The sequence below is a fragment of the Molothrus ater genome, chromosome 12, assembly GCF_012460135.2.
Source record: "Molothrus ater isolate BHLD 08-10-18 breed brown headed cowbird chromosome 12, BPBGC_Mater_1.1, whole genome shotgun sequence".
NCBI lineage: Eukaryota > Metazoa > Chordata > Aves > Passeriformes > Icteridae > Molothrus > Molothrus ater.
This window is the reverse complement of record NC_050489.2, coordinates 13,564,420-13,582,929: the sequence shown is the minus strand read 5'-3', so window position 1 is coordinate 13,582,929 and position 18,510 is coordinate 13,564,420. Positions and strand designations below refer to the sequence as shown.

The 18,510-nt window shown below is 55.4% G+C and overlaps 1 protein-coding gene across 1 annotated transcript in view; it reads left to right on the top strand.

The window, feature by feature from the left end:
• The window catches only part of VAC14 (VAC14 component of PIKFYVE complex), a 59,559-nt gene extending 42,683 nt beyond the window's left edge, over positions 1-16,876 (top strand). The window contains exons 15-19 of the mRNA XM_036390388.2: positions 10,899-11,073; positions 11,806-11,924; positions 12,738-12,817; positions 14,341-14,491; positions 16,000-16,876. Coding sequence (XP_036246281.1) covers positions 10,899-11,073; positions 11,806-11,924; positions 12,738-12,817; positions 14,341-14,491; positions 16,000-16,162 — 688 coding nt within the window. The 3' untranslated portion in view covers positions 16,163-16,876. The remainder of the gene's footprint in view (positions 1-10,898; positions 11,074-11,805; positions 11,925-12,737; positions 12,818-14,340; positions 14,492-15,999) is intronic.
• The last annotated feature ends 1,634 nt before the right edge of the window (positions 16,877-18,510 follow it).

The following is an 18,510-nucleotide window of genomic DNA, read 5'->3' as shown; positions in this document are numbered from 1 at the left end:
CCTGGCACTTTCTCACAGGGTGTTTTCTGAGGTTAAGCTGCTTGGAAGAGGCCCTGGCATGACTTTTCAACCACCTGGCATGTGATGTACCTGGTGAGACTTGTCCATTGACTGGGGATGGTCCTTGGCCTTTGGGGGTATGCTTGAACCCCAGTCCCCAGTGGGGACTGGCCAGGAGGGCTGGCTGGCTCTGCATCCACTCTGGAAGACACAGGCTGGAGCATATAAAGGTTGTTCAGCCAGTTTATGGCATTAGCTGCAGAGCTGGAAAATCCCAAGTCTCGTGATGGGGCCACAGATTTATACTTCCAGCAGACGGGAAAAGATCACCTGGCTGGAAATTCTGACTGTTCTTGAGATCTCAAAGCCCTGCTGGGATGAGGCCAGTGGAGAGCTGGATAATGAGGGCAGAGCTGAGGGCAAGGACTGGCAGGTCACACTGGGTGCATGAAGGGCTGTACAGATGCCCTCGAGGCTGGGGTGGCCAGTCCCTCTTTTTGGGCATGATAGGGCTCTTCTGCCTCTGAGAGTCTGACTGTACAACACCAGTTTCTCAACACTGAAAGTATTGAAAAAGACACAAAAGTGAGTTTGAACCTGCTAACCAGGATGAGGAGTCAGAGAGGAGGGGAGCAGAGGGCTGGAGGAGCGTGGAGCACCGACATCCATCCGATGCTCTTGGCAGGCCCGCAGTGAGGTGTGTGTTAAATCACTTCTGGCTGGCCTGCCTGGCATTCCCAGGGCCCTGCTCTGTCTGGGAGAGTGGGAAGGGAAGGGCTGCCTGCCAGCATCCCAGTGAGCAGGGCTGTCAGGAGGGAGTGGGATGGGGGTTTAGCTGCAGGTTTGGATAGCAAGGGATGCGCTGGGGATCCTATAAAGAGCCAGTGGGTGTTTGTTTTGGTAATAAGGGGGTACCACAACCACAGGATGCCTCTATACTGCAGTGAGCCAGTGTCCCTCCAGCCCCATCCTGCCTCTCACCTCATCCCTAACCTTGTCCTTTCCTCCTGCTGTGCTGTCCTCACTTCCCAGCCCCTCACTGGGAGAGGCTCAGGAGCTGGGGCTAACCCTCCTCTTCTGCCAGGCCTGGATGCTCTTGAGCTCCTCTGGACACACATTTTCCTTGAGCAAACACCCCAGTACCCCCTGATGATCTGGAGGCACCCAGTGCTGGGATGCAGGACCCACTCCTGCTCCTTCCTTTGGATGTGCTGATGCTGCCACTGTACCCCCTCCAGCTCCCATTGCCAAACCCATGCCCTGAAAATCCCTCTACAAGTGAATCAGGGCTGGAGGGGGGACATGTGTCACCTCTTCCTCTCTCCCACCCTCAGTGCCACTGCAATGCAGAACAAAACCTGCATTTGTTTTTGCGGGAACCATTTGGCTTGTACTCAGCAAAGTGCAAAAAAAAAAGAAAAGGAAAAAAAATGGAGGCTCTTTGATAAACTGTGATATGAACTCGGGTAAAATCCAAACAGCTGTGAGTGCTACAAGGGAAGCTTCTGTGTCGGGAGGCAGCGAGCCTGCGAAAATCCACTGCTCTGCCTGCCAGGATGCTCGCTGGCCGCCTGCCCTCCGGCTTTAATGAACTGTGCACTCGCCGTCCCCCTCCTCATGCCTCACCGAGGGGAGGAACAGGAGAAAGCTTTTTAGTTTGTGGTTTTTTTGTCCATTTGCAAAGCAGAAAGAGGGACTCCCTGTCACCCGAGGCCCCGGCCAGGCACAGGGTGATGGAGCAGGGTGCTGAACATGCCCAGTTCTGCAGAGGTCAGTGGCTTCTCCTCGCTCATCTCCAGCCCATTCCTCTGTGCCTCCTTTTAATTCTCCCTGCTCCCCAAAATCTCCTCTCCCCAGTTTGCCATGTAAAACCCCACGCCTGGAGATCCAGAACAGTGCTACAGTGATGTGGTGGCAAACAGGCTCTGCTTTCCTGCATTCTCCCTCTGCTCCAGACTTGCACTGTGAATGCCCTCCGGGGTCTCCTCAGGCTCCTATGGGATTTGGAAGGAAACCAGCAACCCTACTGTACCTCCAAAAGCCCCCAGCTCTCAAGTTGCCTCTTTTACATTGCACAGTGAGCTCCACAAGCCCACAGGAGCATGTGTTTATTGAGGTTTTAATTCACTGAGGCTCTGGGACATCATTCTGGACTCCCTGATACCCTCCCAGCCCCATGAAGCAGGAGCCAGAGGAGGGAAAACCCAGTTTCCACCAGAGTAGAGGTTGTCCCTGGAGTCACAATGCCCCAGCAGTCAGCAACAGCATGACCTTCACAAGGGAGGAGCCTGGTTGCCCTGTCAAAGGATTATCCCTGCTGGGAGAGCAGGAGCTGGGTCAGCCCTGGCCAGCTCCCTCCTGGGGCTGTATCCCCAGGGAAGGACAGGAGATGCTTCCACGGAGCTGCAGGGGCTGGATGAGCTGGGGTGCACCAGGTCCTGGAAATGAGTTTGCTGTGCTAACCCAGCAAAGCTGCTCCAGGAGCAGCCGTACTTGGAGTTGCTTGGAAGGGTTTGATGGGTTTTCCTGTAGAAAAATGGGAACCACATGTGAGCAGCAGTGGGCTGGGACTAATTTGGGTCAGTGAGAGGGTGGAGGGGAGGAAGGGGAAATGTGCATAGGAGAGGAAAACCCTCACAAAATATCCAAGTTCCTTCAAAGGGCAGGTCCCCAGGTAGGGATATCTGCTTCCTCCCAGCACTTTCCCTAGGATCACAGCAGGAATGCTGTGGAAAAGCTGGCTGTGGAAGGAGGGAGCAGGGAGAAGGCAAACTGGACAGTGGGGAGAGGAGCCCACAGCTTCCCTGCTTGCTGACCGTCATGTTCTGCAGAGCAGGGATTCAGCACAAGCAGCTTCCAAAGTCTCCCAAATTTTCTTTGCCTGGCTGATGGGGTGACGACCCTCATCATGGGAAAGCAGCTTAACCTGTCTGATTCTGCTGGCTGGGCTCGGATCTTCTGATGGTGCTTCCTTTTCTGGCTCTGCAGCTGTGACAACCTGGTTTATTCATCTTTGTGAAGGGAAGAGCCAGGACAGGAAATCAGGCTGAGTAGCAGTGTTTTTCCCCCACCTGTCTTCCAAGGGATCTTGCTCAGTTATCGCCAGGCACAGGGCACACTCAGTTAAATCTGAGCTCACGTCAGCCAGTGGGTCCAGCTGGGCACTGCTCCCAGGATGGGATGTCCTCAGATAAGATATCTCTGGATAGGACATCTTTAACTACCCACTGAAAGCATTGAGCTGTGCAAAAGCCACCTTGGTTGGAGTTCCTGCCATTCAGTGCTCCTTCCCTTCATGCATGAGCTGCTCCTCGTGTTCAGGTGCACCTGGAGCTGGTCCCCTCAAAGCACTGGGTGCTCTCTTATGGTCCTGGCAGGGCAGGGAGCATCCATCTGCTCTCCTCTCATGCATCTATGGGCCTTGGAGGGTTTGAGGAAGAAGGCTGCTCAGACTGTATCCCTTTTTGGGATCCTTCCAGGGATCCTGGCTCAGAAGGCAGGGCAGGCTTTGGGATCCAGTGCAATGCTGAGAGGCAGCGGGCACAGAGGCAAGCCTGGCACTAAAGCTGAAATAGCATCTGGGTTGTCTAAACCATGGCATAAATGGGGTATTTTTTCAGCTGACACTTGAGTAGGAAGTGCAACAGGGCTCACTGAGTTATGGGCACCTCCTTCCCTGAGCTCCAGGATGTGCTTGAGTTGTTGGCAGAAGAGACGAGGCAGCTTCACCTCTCACCCCTGGGTGTGCTTATCCCTGAGCCATGGGACACTGCCACCTCTTCCCAGCCCCTCTTTTCCTTCCTTCTGGAAAGCTTCACTCTCAAACACAGAGTGTATTCCTGCCATAGTCTATCCCTCTGCTTTCTGAGGTCTAGAGATAGCCAGCAGGACCATTTTCCCTCAAATTTGCCTTCCCTATATGGCCATCCAAAGGCTCATCCATCTCTAGGACAGCAGCCTGCTCCTTGGCCCTGCTTTTAGGAGCAAAAGCACTTTTATTTCTTCAACTTAAAGCAAAGTGATGGGAAAGGGTGAGCACAGCTCCCATCTGTGTACAAACTGTGTGCCCTGAACAGGATCAGTCTCTCCCAGCTCCTGTTGCCACAGCTTTGCACCCACTCCTTTAACCTATTTTATTTGCAGTGATGAGAAATTATAGGGGGAGAAATAAGGAGCTTGTCAGTTTTCTTGAAAATTAGGCCACAGCTGTCAGCCTGAAAGGGAAGCGGACGTCTCGAAGGAAGGAGCTGCTGCTGCTGCTGCTGCTGCTGCTCTATGGTTCTCCCCCACTCCCAAGCCAGCCCCTACCCTTCCTCCCCTTCCCAAGAGAGCTTGCCTGAAAATATCAGTGCCCGGTGTCAGTGCCCCTCTGGGAGCAGGTTCTGGAGGGCTCACTTGAGCATGAGTTGTTTCTCTCAGCTGTGGTGGTGGCTGGAGCCAGGCACGTGCTCTAACATTGCTGCTGGTGCCTCCTGCCTGGCGCTTGAAGCCCCAAGAGCCCAGGGCAAGACTTGCATTTGCCATCCATTTTGCCATCGAGTCAGTCACTGGCAAGTTTAAAAGTTGGAAAATAAGTGCTTTGGGCAGGTAATTTTTTGCTTTCCTGGAGGGTTTGGAAGGGAAGGTTTGCCTATTTTTCAAGTGAGCCTTTTGTACATGCTCAGATGTTCCTACAGGATTTTATAAGCTTTGTAGGTCATCAGTGACTCATCAGTGCAGGTGCTCAAGGCCAGCTTGGATGGGGCTTGGAGCAATCTGGTCTAGTAAAAGGCATCCCTGCCCATGGCAGGGGGGTTGAAATGAGATAGTTTTTAAGGTCCCTTCCAAGCCAAACCATTCCACAATTCTATGGGCAGAATAGCTTTATCCATAATTCACTATAAAGTTTCCTCAAGGAAAGTCCTGGCACACCAGTCCAAGCTTGAGCAGCTGGAGACTGGTACTGGTTGTCTGTGTGGTGGGCTTTATCTTGGAGGAGCTGGCACATTCATCTGTGTTATGCTAAAAGTTGGGCCATACCTTGGGCTGAGTGGACTATCAGGTTTCCAAATTTAGTTGTATTTTAGCTTCTGGCCCATTCCAAAGGGTATTACTCTTCTTTCTCCTTGCTACAGCCCTGTTTCCCTCTCCTGTTTGGTACAGAGCTGCAGGTATCTCACTGATCATAAAAATATCCAGAGGTGATCGATGTCTGCTTGGAGAACTCAAGGTGATGTCATTGAAGGGCACTGCTCTCCAGCCATGTCCAAGGTGGGAACAAGGCTGGATTCATCATGAGAGGGCGCATCAAGGTGCACGTGCCCAGCTTCAGGCTGGACTGTCAGCTTTAGTGTGCAGCAGGGCCGCCATCCTGCCAGGCAGGACAGAGACCTCCCACAGCCTGATGTCCTGGGGGAGCACCAGGAGGAGCAGAAGCCACGGGCTGAGGCTCTGCAGGATCAAGATGCTGTTTCACCAGCTGAAGCTGGCCTGAAACACTGATGTACATTTGTGCTGTGTTCTCTCAGGCATCCGTCCTGGTTGCTGTGGGGATCCCCAGGGATCCCTGGGGAGCGCCTTTGGCTGAGGCAGCCAGGCCAGCGCTGAGCTGGCACCGCAGTTGTCACTGACGGCTGCTGCCAGGCAGACGCTCCGTGGGAGGCTTTTCTTGTTTGCACTGAAACACTCTGCACCTTTCCCTTTTCAAGCAAAGGCATCGCAGGGCTTGTCTCCTCCGGCTTTCCCAGATCCACACATCCCCTCCCAGAATCCACACATCTCCTTCCCAGATCCACACATCTCCTCCCAGGATATGTACATCTCTGGTCTGCAGCTTTCACTAGTTTCCCTGGGGAGCTTGATAACCATTGCAAGAAACCAAAGCTGATGAGGGTCCTTCTCCTCCCCAGACCTGCCTCCTGGACAGAAGGAGCTCCCCTGCTCCTAAACCTCACAAACCCTTCAAAATCCTTTACATAAAATGCTATGAATTTTGTAAAGCAGGAGCTGCTGGGGTTGCTATGGTTTCCCTTGCCCAGAGGAGCAGCTCTGGAGCCTGGATTCAGGAAAGGGGGGGATTAAAATGGAGGACTGGGATTTTCTTTGCTGATATGGAGGGAAAGGATGGGACAATGACATCCTCCTGCCTTCCCCACTTGCTCTCTTCTCCCCTTCACATCCTAATTTTATCCATGCTTTCTCTGCAAATTCCTAAAGGATCCCAGCTGCTGGGCCAGGCTGGGGATGTTGCTTTTGCTGGCAGGAGAATTTCAGGGGGATGGGGAGGGGCAGTGGGTATCCCAGAGGCTGTGGATTTCCTGGTTAGGTGGGTTAAGCCAGGGCATCTGTTGGAGAGCCTGGGGTGTGGAGGAAGGGTGGGGGATAGCCTTTGGGAGGAGAGAGGAAGGGAGCAGAGGAAGAAGAGGGTTGGGAGGAAGTATGGAGGGGCTCTGCCCTCCTCACAGCTGTGGAAGTTTTTGAGATCCATGAGCAGAAAAGTGGAGCAGAACCCCTCAGAGCATCACTCCCAGGCCTCAGCCAGCTCCTTCCACAGCTCAGGCTCTGTCCCAGTTGCTGGAAATGGGACGAGACATGATCCTCTCCCTGCTGGGGCCCTGTGTCTATTAGCCCAGAGCTAATAAAGCGAATCACTGGTGCTTAATGAAGAAGCACCTGCTTAATTGAACACAGCAGGATGGTGCTCAGCATGGCCAGGCAATGGGATGGGACCAGTGTTTCCCTCCAGGCACCCCACAGATCCCACAGGAGGAGACAGTTCTGCAGTGAGACTGGATCTCATCTTAATTTTTTTAGATTTTAGGGAAAAACAAACGTTCACCCTCTTCAAGCAAGCACTGGTCTGGCCTGAGCCTCTGCCACCCTGTTCCTGCATGGTGGCTTGGGGCAGGAGACAGGGCTGAAGTAGTTAAAGGGACGAGCAGGCAGGATGGGAACTCTGACAGCTCCCTGAAATGATGATGTTTAGATTAGCCGGTTTCCAGGCATCGAGTTGTCAAAGCAAGAGGGCTGGGAGGGACGCCGGGGCTTGTCCTTAATTGGAGATGTGGCTCTAAAGCCACCCCATCTTGCCAACATCCTCTGGGCTCCAGCACGCTGCCCTGCAGCAGCTCCCTGCCCCTGCACGATCCCTGTTCTGCTTGTTCCCATTGCTCATCCCACCCCACCAGCCATTTGTGTGATGAGAATTCATTGTGATTGACATTGCTGTGCTGGCAGTTTGGTGGCTGCTACATCAGAGACACAGGGGGACCCTAGGGTGGCATGGGCACGCAAAGCTTGTGGTGACCTCTGTGGCTCTTCCCTTTGCCAGCCTCGTGTTGTCAAGGAGTCCTTTAGGCAAGGGGATGGGCAGGGTCCTGTGACTGCAGCAGGGGCTGGAGGTGACCTGCTGGGTCCCTTGGGAGCCCCACAGTGGCTCGAGGTGTCCCCAAGGCATCGTCACGCTGCAGGTGGATGCTGCCTCCCATCTGCCTGCAGCCACATTCCTTGGCTGCATAGGAAAGGCTTGAATAACCCTTTTAATTTGAGGAGTTAAATTTTAATGGCCTGGATAGCACATTTCATTATCGCCATGTGCCTGCACTGCCGGCTGTGTAACATAACCAGCGTGTGCCACGATGCTCTGCGGCTCCTGCCTCCCTGGGGACACTTCCTGCCCTCTTCTTCCATGCCAGGACATCCTTGGGGACTCTCTGGGTCCTCATGAGCAAGGGGATGCACATCAGCCATAGGGATGCAGGGAAAGCTCCAGGGAGAGATATCTTGCTGGAATGATGCTTCAGGGGGATTAGCCAGTTCCTTTCGTCATCACATCATGTATGTATGGGGACATATATATATTTAAGGGGTGTGTGTATGTATATATATACAGATATTTATGGGATGTATATATCCAGGATATATTTATGGTGTGTACATATAAGGGGTATGGCTCCCACTTTGCCTCCCCTCTGCCCTATTCCCTTCCACAGCCACTCCACTGACATCTCAATTGAAGCCACCTGTCCTCTGTTCAGCCCCTTTCCCTGCCTCCTCCCAGCCAGCCTGGCGTTCCCCTCATGCCATCAAAGCCTCCCAGGGAATGGGCTCCTGGGGACCCTCCCACCCCACCAACAGCCGCCTGGTGCTGGCAGTTGGGCTCAGCTGCTGGCTGCTGTCACGGAGGCCAGCAGCTGCAGGACCAGTCAGTTGTCCCCTCCTTTGGGGACTGCTTTTGGGATATGCCGACCAAGGGGCTTCATGGAGGGGAATGTGAGGTCTCTGCCACTGCCATAGGAGGATGCTGTGCACTGGCAAACTCATTCTGCTGGTGGATCCCAGAGAACCTGGGGACAGCTGGAGGGACTGGTGCCCAAGCAGGACAGCATCCCTATGAGGTGACACGGCTCTGAAGCAGAGGGACAGTGTCCACACAGCTCCTTCTTTAACACCCTGACAGTTTCGAGTTCCCCAGTGCCACTGAAAGGAGGGGGGAGAATCCCAACCCTGCCCCACTAATCAAAAACAGACCTGAAATTAGAAAGCAGCTCTCATTCAGCCCTCTGCTCACTGCAAGCATGGCGTTCACCAGCCAAATGGCAGAGCTCCTACTTAGGGAAAGCAAGAGCCTTCCTTTTCCATGGAAGACCAGAGGACCAGTGGAGGGGGAGCCTGAAAGGCATCCTTTTTGTCGTGGGGGAGCATTGGAGGTTACTGAGTTGCCCTCAGTGCTCCCTGGCACTGTTTTTCTTGTTTAAGCTCTTGCTATAGTCTTCTTGCCTGGAAGGTGTGAAACACTGGCTCCTCACTAGCCATGAGCATTGCAGCCAGTCCCAGCTGTACTGGTGCACCAACCACTTCACTGTTGAGACTAAAACTATCCCAGTGTTTGTCCTTGGAGAACCCATCCCTTCTTTGGGCACATTAAACCATCCCACTTCATGGTTCAAGTACCCAGCACGGCTGCTGGAGAAAGCTTGGCAAGGCTGGGGCATCCAGTTATCCCCCCTTGCTGGAGAAGGGTAGCATGGAGCCACTTTCTGGGCTGGGCTTGGTCCTGCTTTGCTGCAGCTGGCAGTGACTGGATCCTGCTTGCAACGCTGAGCTATTGATTTGCTTTTGGCTCCATCAGGCTGGACTAAAAACCTCTGCCTTCCCCTTTCCTCCCTCCATGCCTCACTTTCCCACCGCTTTCCCTCCTCCAGCCAGCCTGTGTCCAAGCAGCGAGAAATCAGGGAAGCATTTTCATCCCCATGAATGCAGCCGGTTACGTAAGAATAATTGGGATAAATGAGCTTATTTATCACAGCCCGTTCCATTTTAGCGGGGTCCAGGGCGATCGCCGGGCTGGGTTACATAAAATCCCGCACAGAGCATCTCATTGTCCAGCAGCAGCCACGCGGGATGCGGGAGCTGCCTGTGGAGAGCAGCCAGGCCTGGGTGAGGAGGGAAGGGATTATTTGGCAGAATGAAGAGGCAGGAGGAAGATGGGGGGTTTCTTCCTCTGCGTATTGAGGAGGGAAGATCTGTTTCTTCATTCTCCTCCTGTGTACCTAAACCACCAGGCTTTAGGGTATGGTCTTTGGAGTCTGACTGTAGCCAAATAGTCTTCCTCTGGTCTGTCCTCACAGGAGCAGGGGCTGGAAACTCACATCCTTCCTCCTCCTCACCCCAGCAGGTGAAAACATGACTTCCAGGCAGGGGACGTTCAGGTGTACCTCCTACCTCCAAGCCAAACGAGGTAGTTAGTGAGCACCTCCCACCCAGCAGCCCAAGTAAATGATCCTTGTTTTGCCTCTTAATCCTCTCAGAGATGCCTTCACGGGGAAATCTGATTCCAGCTAAAATTATCTGGTGGGGAACTGTGTTTGGTGGGAGCTGGGGGAAAGCAGAGGTGCTCTGGGGATGCCTTGCTGCCAAGGTTCCCTGTCAGCCTATGGGGAAATGTGGTGAGCCAGGGAGTATCCCAGTTTCAGGAGATGCTGGGGAGCTAGGTGGGCTTCCCTGTATCACTCCAGTCCCCACACTGGGGATCTGAGCTGGAGCTGGGCAGGCATTTCAGGTGTCCTCAGACAAACTGCCCAGGAAGGCAAGAGCCTGGAGAAAAACAGGAAATCTCCAAATCCAAACAAATGTGGGAGAAAAAAAAAATCTGATGGTTTTATTTTTTTGTTTCTGGACTAAAAAAATGTTGAAAATCTTGGGAATGCCTCAAGGTTTGTTAAGCAGGACATTCCTGCTGTGACCCAGCCAGGCAGATCAGCGTGGGCCGCAGTGGCAGTTACACTGTTTTGGGGAAAGCACTGCTGGCAGGATATCCAGTGGAACAGAGACATCTTCCAGCTTCACCAGCTCCATCTCCGGAGCCACTCAGCACCGGATCTCGTGGCAGCTGGAGCATGGAGGAGTTCAAAGAGCAGCCTCTGGCTCCAGGACTGCCTGGTTGCACAATACCAGGAGGAATTGCTGCGCCCCACTGGCTGCACTCACTGGGATGTTCCCCAGTGTCAGTGGGATACTGGTCTGACTAGACCATCACATGCCATCTGCAATGGTGCTGCTGCACACTCACTACGCTGGTCAGGCTGGAAAGTGACACTGAAACCTCCTGAGGGGGGTCATGGGAAGGCTTGAGGTGGCACGAGCCGTAGTAGTGGGTGCCAAGCAAGGTCCCAAAGCAACATGACCAGGGGCATGCCTTAGCCCAGCTATGGTTTTTTGTTGTTGTCCTGGTGTAAATAACTGCATCCTCCAAATGCAAAGCTTGGTATTTGCCCCTTCTGGTGCCACCACACTCACCCAACCTCTGGTGCACCCAGATGTCCTCCCTGGTCCTCTCTGGAGAAGAGGGCTCACATCAGAGTCTTGATTGTGCTCATTAACCATCCTTCCCCCTGGTTTCTCTCCTCTGTGATACACAGGCAGCTTTGTCTACTTCTGAATGCAGAGAACATCTTCCACTCCATGGCAGACATACTGCTTAGGGAGGAGGATCTCAAATTCGCCTCTACCATGGTCCACACCCTCAATACCATCCTGCTGACGTCCTCCGAGCTCTTCCAGCTGAGAAACCAACTGAAAGACCTGAAGACCCCGGTATGAGCAGCAGGAGCAGGCTTAGCAGCTGGAGAGACATAATGGGGGTGGTGGGGACCTGGAAGCCACCTGGGAGTGTGTCTTGCTGCTCAGTCCCTGCCTGGTGGGTCCCAGGGCTGGAGCTTGGGCAGCCTATTATTTATCCACCCTTCAGGAGCTGAAGATGGGCTTGGAGGATCTGCCCAACTCTTGCTTTTCTCCCTGGAATGGGAATGGACTTACTGAGCCCTCAAGCAGCTGCTGCCTCCCTCTGTCTGCCCCCCCAAGGGCTGTGGGACAGGTGACAGCAGGAGGAGAGTCCTGCAGTCCCCTCAACTGTCCCTCACAGGAGCATGCCCACAGGATTTGCTGAGCAGCTGCCACCAGCACCAGTGACATACAAGGAAGGAGAGAAGGAAGATTTATACTCCTCCTTCTCCTGCTGAAAACCAGTGATGCAGGGGTGTCCCCTTGGGTGGGACAGCATTGTCCTCCAGCCCCTCATTCTGTGGTGGACTCAGCAGCCCTGAGTGCCCCCTCATCATGCTGTCACTCCAAAGCCCACCTGGTGTCCATCTCTTGATGCTGAGGCTCATACCAGTGCCAGGTGGACTTGGTCCAGAAGGGTCCAGAAATATCCCTTTGTGTTTTAGTGGCACTTGCCAGCCTGGCAGGTTGGTGTTGGGTTCCTGGGGCCATGCCATGTCTGTGCTCCCAGTGTGACCAAGCCCCAATGGTTCTCTCTTTCCCCAGGAAAGCCGTAACCTCTTCTGCTGCCTGTACCGGTCCTGGTGTCACAACCCTGTGACCACCGTGTCCCTCTGCTTCCTTACCCAGAACTATAAGCATGCCTACGACCTCATCCAGAAATTGTATCCTTTGGGGATTTTCTGCCAGGGTGGGGCCTGAGCTGGCCCTTAGTCCCTCTGTGGCAACCAAAGTCACCCTGCAGGCCAGCCCAGCCTCCTGCCTGCAGCCCATCATTACCGGGGCAGGGCAGCCTGTGCTGGGTGTGTGCCAGCTCCCTTCCCCTGGTGTCATCCCTTTTTTTGTGGTGAAAAGAGAGGAAGGCGTGCACTGACTGAGCCTTGACCTTCCCCTGCCCAGGAGGGGAGGCTCCTCAACATCCTCTTCCTCCCAGGAAGATGAAGACTTTGGCCTCCTGGCCTGGTGAGGAGCAGGCAGTGCCCAGCACGGCACAATCCCCGGTGAGCTCACCATCTGTCTGCTGCAGAATGATTATTTTCATGTGCCAGCAAACCCCAAGCCTCTCTGAGTAGTTTTCCAAACGAAGAAGCTCAATAACACGCTCAAGTTCCCTTCCCAGTACACACCAGCGTTCCTTCTGGGAGACGCACCGTCCCTGTGGGGCAGAAGGGTAAAAGTAAGCGTCCTCCCCTGAACACTCATCCTGCCTGCTTTCAGCTTCTTGGGCAGCCTGCCTCTTCCCCTATACCTGCCCGCTCGTCTGTCTCCCTCCATCATCCCTTGGCCACCCTACAGACCTTTCAGCCCTGCCTGCATGCAAGCCCTGCCTGTTCCCTGCCCGCTCACATCCCACAGGAGCTGTGGATGCAGGGAGGCTTTGGCAAAGCCATGATCTGCACCAGGCATTGCCCTTGTGAGCCATCTGCTGCTGCCCGGCCACCTTTTCCCAAGGTACCATCCTTAACAGCCACGTCCAGCGGGGATCTGGAGGTCACCGTGGATTTCCTCACTGAGGTGGACAAGCTGGTGCAGCTGATCGAGTGCCCCATATTCACATGTAAGGAGGAGACCCTGGGTGGGTTCTCCCCTCCCCGTGCCTCCATCGCAGGCGGCAGCCGCCGCACGAGTAAATAGAGCAGAAGTTATGAGACTTCTTGCCGGGAGGTTTGCCCAGCGCTGGAGCTGCCCACGGGAACAGGGCACGCTGGCAGCATGGGGGGGCAGTGTTGCCCCCCAGATATAGGTTAAGGGAGCGAGCAGCACTGGCAGCCAACAAAAGGGATGGGGGAAGGGATGGAGGGGGCCTCGATCACACTGAGCATCTCCAGGGGTGCACGAGGAGGGCGTCAGATGGGGGAACCCTCTGTGCCACCCTCTGTGGGTGCTGCTGGGGCCCTTAGCAAGAAAAAAGGGTTTTTCTAGAAATGAAGAGTTAAGCTCTAAGATAATCTGATGTTTTCTCCAGCATCCAGCAATGTGGGTCTCCCACTGGGTGATGCAGCAGTGGCTGACCAGGAGCTCAGGGGTGTGACACTGGGAGCCAGGATGGTGGCACGGGATGTGGCAGGGTGACCTGTGGATATGGGAGGATTTCTCATTATGTCAGTTTGCTGCCTCTGGGCTTCTCATTGAAGCTATAGCAGGGCACTGAGGTTGTTGGGAAATTCCTGGAAAGGACTTCATGGAGCACCTATATAGGTCCAGGGTGATACTGGGGAATATTTAAGGGAAGGGCTCTAGAGCAGCTGGGCAGTAGAGACTTTCATTCATGCTCCCTCCTGTAGACCCTGTCCCGTATCCCAGGATGACTGTCCCAATGTGTGCGGCACCCTCGTGTCTGTGGTGGTTTTGCATGCCCCAAAATTACTCATTGATGGTTCCCCAGCCCACTCACCTTAGTCTACACATCTCAGGGTAGGGGATAGACATGTCCCCCATGAAGTGGCATCCCTGGTGATTGCTCCTTTCACTGGGAGACACCAGCAGTACAGGTGACTACCAGGAGGTGAGATGCTGAGATACAGACCTTGCCCCATCTCCTGGGCTGTCCCTTCAGCTGTATTTAGGGCTCCAGAGGACTCCTCTGCCATGAGCACAGCAAGGGATGGAGCCAGAGGGTTTTGCCTCTGCTGAGCAGAACTGAGGCCCAGCACATGTAACCCTCAGAACCAAGCAGAGGGGATTCCTTCTGCTCCAGAGAGTCCCCAGGAGGGTGTCACCCAGCCCTCTGGATGTAATGCTCCAGGGTGGGTATTTCTGCTAAATCTGGAGAAGCTGAGAGCAATCCTATGTTTCGTGTGTGTTCTCAGGCAGACAGCATGGACAGCCTCAGGGGTGAGTGGTATCAGGAGTGGCAGACTGGGGAGCCAGTTACCCCCAGGGGGCTGTGTCAAGGAGAGGGACTTGGGGCACCATGGGACACCAAGATGGATGGGTTAATGACGGGGAGAGGGGTGCCATCAAGTGCCCCTTGGGTTGGCTGGCAGAGGCTTAGGCTATCAGAGGGGGTGGGAGGAACCTGCTATTGCAGCTGGGGATTAAATGCATTTCCCTGCCTTCCCATCCTCTTCTGTCCTCCAGATCTCCGCCTGCAGCTGCTGGATGTGAAGAACAACCCCTACCTGATCAAGGCTCTCTATGGCCTGCTGATGCTGCTGCCCCAGAGCAGCGCCTTCCAGCTCCTCTCCCATCGCCTCCAGTGCGTGCCCAACCCAGAGCTCATGCAGACCACGTAAGTGCTGGGGGGATGGACCAGCATCAGCATTGGGGCTGGATCAGCTGTTCCCCACAGCTGAGCATCCCTGCCATTCCAGCTCAGCCCCCATCCCGGGCTCAGCCCCATGCTCTGGCTTTCACCCCCCAGCTCCGCTGCGGCCGTGGCTGCTCCTTGTCCCCATGGCCGGGAGTGTTGGCCAGGGGGGTTTTTTGTGTCTATATTTGGTAACCCTGGGAGGGCTGTGCCTCATCCACAGGCATTTGGCATCCGGGATGGAAAATTTCACTTGTGGGGTCGCTATGGAAACGAGCAGAGCTGGGAAGGAGGTTTATGGAGAAAGACTCCAGCAGCTGGGGGGGGGGGGGGCTCCCAAAGCATCCCCCCTGCAGCCTGGACAGCCTTCACAGCACCCAAAAGGGGCCTGGCACCCTGCTAATGCCTCCGGATGGCTGCTCCATTCCCACTCCTGGCCTTCGGGGATGCGTGAGATGTGCAAGGGTGGCATCTCCCTGGGGACCAGCTGAGATCCTCATGCTCCCTGCCCAGGGGTGCTGCCAGTGGGATTTGCTTTCCAACCCTTAGCTAATGAGTAGTGGGGGGGCTTGATGATAAAGCTGGCTCTGCCTTGGCGCAGCCCTGGGAACAAAAAGAGCTCCCAAGATGGGCAGGTTTCTGAATTAACCCCCTGCTGCTGTTGTCGCTCCTTGGCTTTTAACTGCTTCCCTGGATGGCTTTTATCCCTCATGGCCTCCAGCACTGAGCTCCTACCCACAACCCAGCACTGATATTTAATTGGGGGGGCGGAGAGGGGGCTGCATGTGCTTCCCCCTCCTTTTTTCTCCCCACTAACCCTGGCAGTGGGGGTTTTTCGAGCTGTCAGACAGCCTGAGCATCTGATTAACTCTGACCTACATTCCTTCAAACACCGAAGCCGGCTTTCATAACCGGCCAGTCCCAGCTGCCCCCTCCCCAGGGACATACCAGGGCCACCAGAGCTGCCTGCCATCTTCCCATGGGCATCCTGTGGCTGGTGTCTGCTCCTTCCTTGCATGGGGACAGCACAGAGATGCGTATCCATGGCTGGAACCCTAGGGAGCTTGCATTTGGAGCCATGGGTGCTCATCCCTGAGGACTGTCCCCTGCTGCCACTGGATGTTTTTTGCTTGCTTAAAGAAGCAGACATGGAAACTGAGGCATATGGCCCTGGCATCCTTATCTCACTGGTTTTGACTGCAGTGGGTTGGGATAGAGAGGAGTATGTGTCAAAGGAATTAAACCTCCCATGTGGGACCAAGATGCAGATGTCCCTTGTCCCCTCCTTGTCCCAGGACCTCTTGGGCTCTATATCTCTTACCTTTAGAGGAAGAAAATATATCTTTGGGGGTATTTTATGAGGCACCAACATGACTAGGATTTGCTGAACTCAGCTTCTTCAGGACAAGCTTTTGGTGCTGCCAGTGCTGAATGCTCACAGCACCAAACATCCCCATCCCCTTCGCACCCTCTCTCTTCCCACCCTGCAGGGACAACACCAAGCCCAGCACCAGTTTCAAGAGAACAGCAGCCTCCAACATCGACTACACAGAGCTGCTGCAGCACTTTGAGAAGGTCCAAAACAAGCACCTGGAAGCAAGACACCAGCGAGCCGGGCGGGCAGAGCAGCTGGACCGGCGGGTGGTTCTCTGAGCACCCCTGCGGCCACCGCGGGTGTGCACAGCTGCTGGGGCAGGGACCAGGGGACACAGACCAGGGGACACAGACCAGGGAACAGGCACACCGGTTGCTGGCCACCGGAGGATCTGGTGGGTTTAATGGAGATGGGCAAGAGCTCAACACAGGGCTGGTTTTCCCCCCACACTGAGGGGGGACCCTCAGGCTGTGCCCAGCTTTTCCTGTGGGTGCTGGGGGGACATGGGGAAGGGTTGCCTGAGGAGAGGGCCGGGGTAAAGCACCTCATCTTCCCTTGCAGTGGGACAAGGGAACTCCCCTTTGCTTTGCTAATGCCTTCCCTGTGACTGTCAGCTGAGCACCCAGCCTGCTGCCAGCAGCACCGGAGGAGGGGAAGGGAAAACGGGAGCAACCCCTGGCCTTGCGCCCTGGAAAACAAGCACCGGGGCCGCCAGCCACCTCTCACCACCCTGACTTCCACCCTCTGGTTCCGAGGCCCTGCTTGAGGTGGCATCTCACTCGGGGAGACACTCCTGTGCCTGACATTTGGCCCCCTCCCTGCATTCACACATCCTCTCTGAGTCCCCAGCTCTTGGCAGGGACAATGCACAGCTTCAACTCCCAGCTAGCACCAGGGGACATGGGGAGTAGTGGACCTAACCCCAGACTCCATTCCTTGTTCCTTCATTAAGTTCCCCATGATAAAATAAACAAGCAATGCAGAACAGCCCATTCCTTGTTGCTGGGCTTCCCATCTTAGTTTTGTTCCCAAGTGGAGCCAAAAACACAGCAAGGGCAGGGGATGGCATGGAGCGTCTTGCTTGACCCTGTGCCCTGGGCTGGCCCAGCCCTGCCACGTTGGCTTGCCAGCAAGCAGAACTTCTCCGCCTGCTCTTCTTCCCAGCAGAAAAAAACGCCACTGAAATTCTTCCAGGCCACGGTCACGAAACCACAGCACGGTGACAGGCATTTTCCTGGCCCTGAGCAGACGCCGGTGTTGCCTTCATCCTGTCCTGTGGTACAGGGGGACCCTAGCACGTGCCAGGCTGCTGCAGTCTGGGGGGACACCATTGCATCCCCTGCATGTTTCAGGCCCTCACTTGATCCCAGGAAAAGGGTGGTTGGAGGAATTTGTGGAGTTTTTATGGCTTCTGGCCTGTTTACAGGGAGGACTGTCTCTGGCAGTGGGTTCCCCGAACAGCCCCATACCGGCGCTGCTTTGGCCAGGATAAAGACATTCCTGTCATTCCCGGGGAAGGGCTTTCCAGACCCAGTCACGGCGGGTAAATTTTAACAGCCAGCCCTCAAGGATGTGTGAGCAGTGGCTTCTCAAGCCAGCCGGTGTCTCAGGGTGCTGGGGGTACCTGTTGCTGGACCCCTGGGTCATTACCAGGGTGGGCTCTGTGTCCCTCCTGCCGAGCTCATTGCTGCTGAGCAGCCTCTTTCCACACTGAGGGACTGGGTTTATGGAGAGAAACTCCAGCCGGCTGCTGGAGTGCTGAGCCCTAATTGTTTCCTTATGGGTGGCTGTTGACCAACACCATCCAGAGCAGTGTGGGCATCATCAGCATGAGATCAAGACTACTTTTCTGGCAGGAGGGGGAATAGGTGACTCAGGCTGAAACCCTCGCCCCAGCTGAGCGTCATTGCACTATAAGGGGTAGGAAGGTTTGTCGGGTTCAGCCTGGCACTCCCAGATCCCGGGAGGCTGGGGCTGGGGCCTCGGGATGCTTGTGGGAAGCGTTTGTCTGCTGGCAGGCCGTGCATTTCCCATGGCTCCCTGATAATGGAGTGCACAGACACATTTCAGAGCTGTCCTGTAACTACTGCAGAGGGAGTTCATCCTCCAGCACATCTTGGAGGGTCAGGAAGGCAATGGGGGTCAAACACCTTTTGGGGAGAGGCAAATCCCCCCCTCCCGCCCCCCCCCCCCGGTGCCTCCAGCGATCTGGGAATGCCTCTGGGCATCCCATGGCATCTCCAAGTGCAGTGTCTTTACATGCTCCCTGGGGCTCTCCTGCTCCTCACCCAGCACCCCAAAATAATCCCTGGGTGTTCCTACACCGCCATGGGAGCAAACCCCGATGCTGCCTCCACCAGTGCCACATCTCCAGGCATCCCTCGGGTTTCCCTCCGCTGTGGTCCCGGGGCACGCGGTGTTGCTCCCCGGCCCCCCCCTCCCGCTCAAGAGCATCCCCGAGAACCACCGGGGCTGCCCCTCCCTGGCTCCGTCATCCCTGCGCGTCCTCCGGGTATCCCGCAGCGGCTCCCGGAGCATCGCTGGAGCTGACCCCGATCCTCCCCCCGCCCCGCAGCCCCCGGCCCCGCGGCGGGCGGCGCATGTGCCGCGCAGCGCCCGCCCCGCC